The sequence below is a fragment of the Nuphar pumila genome, chromosome 8, assembly GCF_984573655.1.
Source record: "Nuphar pumila chromosome 8, dmNupPumi1.hap1.1, whole genome shotgun sequence".
NCBI lineage: Eukaryota > Viridiplantae > Streptophyta > Magnoliopsida > Nymphaeales > Nymphaeaceae > Nuphar > Nuphar pumila.
In genome coordinates, this window is record NC_143256.1 from 51,178,034 (window position 1) to 51,184,075 (window position 6,042).

General features: G+C 34.6%; 1 protein-coding gene across 1 annotated transcript; it reads right to left on the bottom strand.

The window, feature by feature from the left end:
• Positions 1–4,160: 4,160 nt before the first annotated feature.
• Positions 4,161–4,994, bottom strand: LOC149829932 (uncharacterized). Its single transcript, XM_090015343.1, has one exon. It carries the CDS (start codon positions 4,992–4,994, stop codon positions 4,161–4,163), a length of 834 nt encoding a protein of 277 aa, XP_089871469.1.
• Positions 4,995–6,042: the final 1,048 nt, after the last annotated feature.

Sequence of the window (6,042 nt, forward strand, 5' to 3'; positions counted from 1 at the left end):
AAAAAGGGAATATTTACAAACTTTTGAAAAATTTGGGGTGTTTACATGCATATAGGTTTTTCATTTGGTGGATTAGATGTACAATAACTCGTATTGCATGTTTGATTTACGATTTTTGGAATAAGCATCTTTTTCGCTTTCATCATTTTAGAAGTTGGATTCTCGTTCTCTTCATTTGGCGTTTTGGGGATGGGTGTGGTCTGCTCAGTTGCAACACCCACTGTTGGTGAAAGGGCCGACAGTGACCCTGCCCCCTTTCCTTGTTGGTGAGTTGTGTGATTGTTTGGGCTCGCACATAGCCCAAACCCATCGTCTCTCCCTCGGTCTTTGTCTCAGTCTAACCAAGTGGGTTCAGACTGCACTTTGGCACCCAAGGTCTGTGTGATCATTGCAAAATTTTTCCTCTCTTGTGGTTTCTCTCTCTTCCTTCTCCTTTTCCTTTCCAACCTCTATTTTCCTCCTTTTTGAAGGAAGAAAATAAAAGACAGAAAAGAAGAGAGAAGAGAAAAGAAAAGAAAGAGAGAGAGGAAATCTTCTTCGAAGGTCTCACTTGACCTTAATTTTGAAGATATTTAAGAAAATAACTCGCCTCCGTTTTGAAATATTTGCAGGAAAAATCGGGAGACGGGATTCGCTCGTCGGTACGAGGTTCGACCGTTCCTGGCTCCTTTACCAGGGGTAATCGAACCAAGGGTCAAATTCATGCCTTTTGCTTTGCTAAAAGATTATCTAAGAATCTATTCTAAATCTAAATGCACAAAGAATCATGCTTATGCAATGCGAGGATGTATGCTCTTTTTGAAAAATGTTTTTGAAATCCCCAAGTGTTTTTTAGATGAAATAGAGTGAAGAGATGATTTCTACCTTAGAATTTTGAGACTTAAAGTTCTAAGTCTTTCAAATAATCAGAGTTTTGAGAAGATAAATCGGACTTTGAAAAAAATGATTTTGAAGCTGGGATAAAAGAAAAGAAAGGAAGTTTCAAAGTAAAAAATTGGACTTTGAATCTGGATTTAAGAGAGGAAATGAATATTTAAAGTGGAATTGAATTCTAGATTTAAGGTTGGAAATCAGGATGGAATTTGGACTTGAGCAATCCAAATGGTAAAAATAGAAATAGATTTAAGAAGTCCATATGGGATTTGAAAGTGGAATTGGATTTGAAATCCAAAAATCAGGATAGAATTTGAATCCACAGTCTGAATCCTAAAATGGAATATGAATCTGAAATCTGAGATCCAAGATGGAATTGGATCCGAAATTTGGAATGGAATTTGGATCTAAAATCTAAAATCCAAGATGGAATTGAATTTTAGATCCTAAAATGGAATTTGGATTTGAAATCTGAGGTCCAAGATGAAATTGAATTCTGGATCCTAAATGAAATTTGGATATGAAGTCTGAGATTCATGATGGAATTGAATTCTGGATCCTAAATGAAATTTGGATCTGAAGTCTGAGATTCAAGATGGAATTGAATTATGGATCCTAAATGAAATTTGGATCTGAAGTCTGAAATCCAAAGTGTAATTTGGATCTAACTTTGGATTTGGATTTTGAAAGTGCAAATGGGACTTTTGAAGATGGATCTGGGTTTTGAAAACCCAGATTGAATTTAAAATTTAGGAAGGGGCAAGCTTTGAGATTAAGAATCAATCTCAAACTTTGATTTTGAATTTGAAGATAAAAAGATAAACTTGGTTTTGAATTTGAATATGAATCAGAGATTTCAAAGTTTAATTGAACTTTGAAATTGGACTTGAATTTAGGAATGAATATAACATTGAATTTTGAAATTTCAAAGTCAAATTGGACATTGAAATCGAAATTTAAATCTTTAAAATAAGATAGAAGAATGAATTAAAATAGAGATTGAAGAAAGATATTTGAGATCACTTGGATTTTGGAGAAAGAATCTTGAAAATATGATGTTGTTCTATCCTAAATGATGAATGAATTTAAAAATTTTGAAATTGAATTTGAAAATCATATCTTATTCTTTAAATGAATTTAAAATAAGATTGAAAATATAATACATCCTTGACTATGGTCATTGAATCTATTATATAATAATTTATTTTTAAATTCAGGTGAAGAATAAGACATATTTTGGTGCTTTTATAGAGTTTAAAATGAAGTTAACTCTCAATATATCCTGACTATGACCATTGATATATATTTTGAGTTAATTTTAAGTTAAACTCTGATAAAAGAAGAAAATATTTAAGGAAAAATATGACAATTTTTGAAAAGGGTCCAGTGTGGATATAGTGTTATTCCATAAAAGATGAAAATCCTAAGTTTTGTTCACATCCTGACTATGGCCATTGATGTAAATTATCAACTTAGGATTTAGTCACCTTTTATTAGAATGGTGCACGTGCCATTCGTGTTTCCATTTGTGAAATTTTTGAAATAAAAGATAAAGTGATATGAAAAATAAGCAGTTCATGATATGTATAATGCTCATTCATTCTAAATCTAAGACTGGAGATGTAATTTGATATCTAAATATGGAATCTAGAATTTATAAGAATCTTAAATTCTAGAAAACAAATGATGATCTCCATATATTTCCTGCAAGACATGAATTAGCATAAACAAAAGAATATATACAAGGAGGGGAATCATCCTATGGTGTATTGAAAGCATAAGTGGAGTTACCTAGAAGTCCCAAGCTAACAAGTGTCTTTATAGTTCCTATTCAAATTCTTGATGATCCGCTGTCATTCACATCAAACAGACAATGATCTTAGACTCCCTCAATCTTTGCATCCTTTAGCATTTGAATTCTTGAAAGGTCAGATCCAACAATATCCATTGGATCCACTAATTGCAACAGAGAGCCTGATTCCTATGAAATTTGTTAATGAGGCAATCGTATGTCTTTCAACCGTCTCCTCCTAGGTAATTTGGCTGACAACATTCTCATTACCTTTGCCTGAAAAGGATGAAAAATAACATCTTCTTGCTGGTAGGTTTACTAGCCTACATGTAAGTGGGGGATTTTCTGAGTTGAATGAGGTCAATGAATTGGATTCATAGGTTTTAGTGGGATGGATGCTGAGAGTGTAAAAGGCAGTTGTAAAGGCAACAAATACAATAGTACATGCATATGAAGAAGTGAACATAATGTGGGTAAGGTAAAGTGATAGATACAGGTGTTTGTGTTTATCCATTTGGATACTTTGGTGGACATTTGCTCTCGTTTGGTGGTTCTACTCTCTTTACAAAAACAATCCTATACAGTCACATTACTCTTCATGAATAGAAAACAAATAGGTAATGACAACAGTTCAAGTTTCTTATCATTAGAGTTCTTAAGGGAATATGCCTAAGGAGAAAAGATCAACTAAAAAGCTCAAAACCAACTCAAATAGAGGTAATGAGTCTTCTCAAGCTGATGCAAAAAAAAGAATATTTAGCAATCAATATAAAAAACAAAAAATGCATATACTTAACATAATTTTCAAATACATGCATGGCTTCATTCTTGTTTTTCCTTTTTAACGATCAATCTGGGAGACAGCTCAATGTTAGATTCAAACCCAAAAGATTCCAGCTATGACGGAGCAACTTTAATATCCAAACATCATGTATGGACCAAAGCAGGTGAACCATATAAACCAAATGCAGCTGGTACATCCATGCTACTAAAATTCCCAAAAAATATGGTTCAAAAAAAAGTCCCCACAACATGCAGATGTAATAAAAAAAAAACAAAATTGTTAGCAAAACATAAAAAATTTATATCCTTATGCACATATCAGCCAAACCCATGACTTCAATCATTTGCCTTTTCTTTCTACCGGTTAATCTGGGGATAGACCCATCTCGGATTCAAACCTAAACATCCATCGTTGGCTAAAAGTGATCAACCATAAAATCCAACAATTTCATTTGATCTTAGCTCATAATATAAAGGGATGAAAATCATGTTGTTGGAAAGCAACAAGATAGATCCAAAAAAAAAACTTACAACTAACACAAAAGGCTCATGTTTGTTGCAAGGCATGGCCTCCAGAGCTTAACATAAGTTGCATAAATGAAAAAAAAATACAGATAATGGGAACAATCAGCACAAGAAGTCCATGCATGTTTAAAACAATAACTGCATCAGGGTAGGTACAGGGTGGTGAAAGAAAATTTTAAATAAATACTTAATACAGACAACACTCACATGCATCAGTGTTTTGAGATATTCTGAGTTGAACTTTCTCCATCAGTTTGATGAATATAATGTAAAGATGCCAATAAATCATGCAGTATTCACTAGGAGAATAGAGTTCCAGCTCAAATCCAAGCATAAGGAAACAGGCAACAATCCAGTAAATATGTTCTTCATTCCAATTAGCAAGACTTGCTGCTAGGTCCATGCATGAATTCTCCTCAATTGGCGCATTCAAAGTATCTACAGATTCTCTTGAAGCACTCCTCTCCAGCTGTCCCAAAAAGATACTCCAATCTTGCAAGATCTTTCCAAGCTTACGCCTTTGCCATGCAACATTTGTGCAAAGAATCTTGAGCAAGCTGACTAGCAGCTGTCCCAAACGTTGTACAAATTCATGCTTTTGCAACTCTATACTCCTCGTTATGTGAGGCAATGCTGTAGCCCGAGAGATCACTTCATGGAAAGGATCTCGCCCATATAACTTCCCATCATGAACCAGCAGAAGCTGTAGATGAGCTCTTGCAACCAAATCAGGCTGAGACTTTTGGAATTGGACCACAAATCGAAGAACGTCTTCACTATGTGGATCTAAAGAGAAAGAACATATTACATCTAGATCTTGTAGTAGCCTTTCAAAGTACTCAAGAGCCTTTTTCCAGCTGAGAATATTTATAGCACGTGGAGGTGTGAGAGCTGATAATTTAGTATTTAAGTTAGCATCAAAACCAACAGGCTGACCACCAGATGTTGTTGTTCTATCTTCAACATCCACTTGAGATGACCCATATGCATTACTGACAAGGAACCCTGATGATTCACGCATAGATGTAAGTTCTGACAAGCATGATGCAATATGTTTCCTCACAACTTCCAACACCCTTCTTTGAGGTTTTCTCATGCACATTAGAACATGATGGAGGTGTTGTTCCTGACTGAGAAATTCGGCAATTTACAGGATTCTGGTTCCGAGTCTCCAAATTTTGCTGGGGAAGACCCTTCAATTTTTATAGACGTACTCCAGTGAAAAGGAATGACAAAGACCTTAATATGTGATAATTATACTGTAAGTCTATAGAATCCATGCCATATATTTAATCTATAAATTCAATGACTGGACCATCTTGAAGTCATTCTGTCACTTTTCCAGCAGCCGAAAGATTGTAGACAGTCACTTTGGGTAAACCATCTTCACGCTCATATATTACCATTGAAAAGTCACATTTCCTGAATTTTGATCTTTTCCCTGTGAGAAAGCAGAACAGATATAGCAGATACATTGTCTAGTTGACAAACAAGTAATTCAAAATCAAAATACTCATCACTTCTTTTCTTGGTACAAGATGATCTCCGCGGTGACTCCCTTGGTTATCAAGCTGGCATGTAGAGAACCAAAACAACAAAAAGAAATTCAGTTACAGCTCATTCTGTACTGCCGAATTTCCAATTTCTCATGTAGCAAAACTCCAAAGCAAGAGACACCTCAGTCTTACAGAAGCTTCAACGCATGTTCCAGCAGATCATGATGGATGGTTTGATTAATGTAAGACAGTATTAAATAATATAAGAAGGATAAGATCATAACAAAGAACATTATTCCAACACAGAATCATTTTGACAGCAGTTATCAATATCTTGGCAGGCTTATGTCACATTGTCACGTTAAAAATATAATAAAACTGAAATGAAATGTGAGACCTCGATCAAGAAACTGGGGACAGGCAAAACGCTAAATAAAGATGGGTTTACTCAAAATAGGGATTCAATGGGTTTAAATGGATACAACAACTCACTAGTGATCGGATGAACTGAAAATGTATAATAATATAATATTTAAATGAAGGGCTGCAGGAATATAACAAAAGGTGCATTCC

Bases quoted from the DNA above. Each gene is read 5' to 3' on its own strand.
- LOC149829932 (XM_090015343.1), bottom strand. From the start codon at position 4,994: ATGCGTGAATCATCAGGGTTCCTTGTCAGTAATGCATATGGGTCATCT.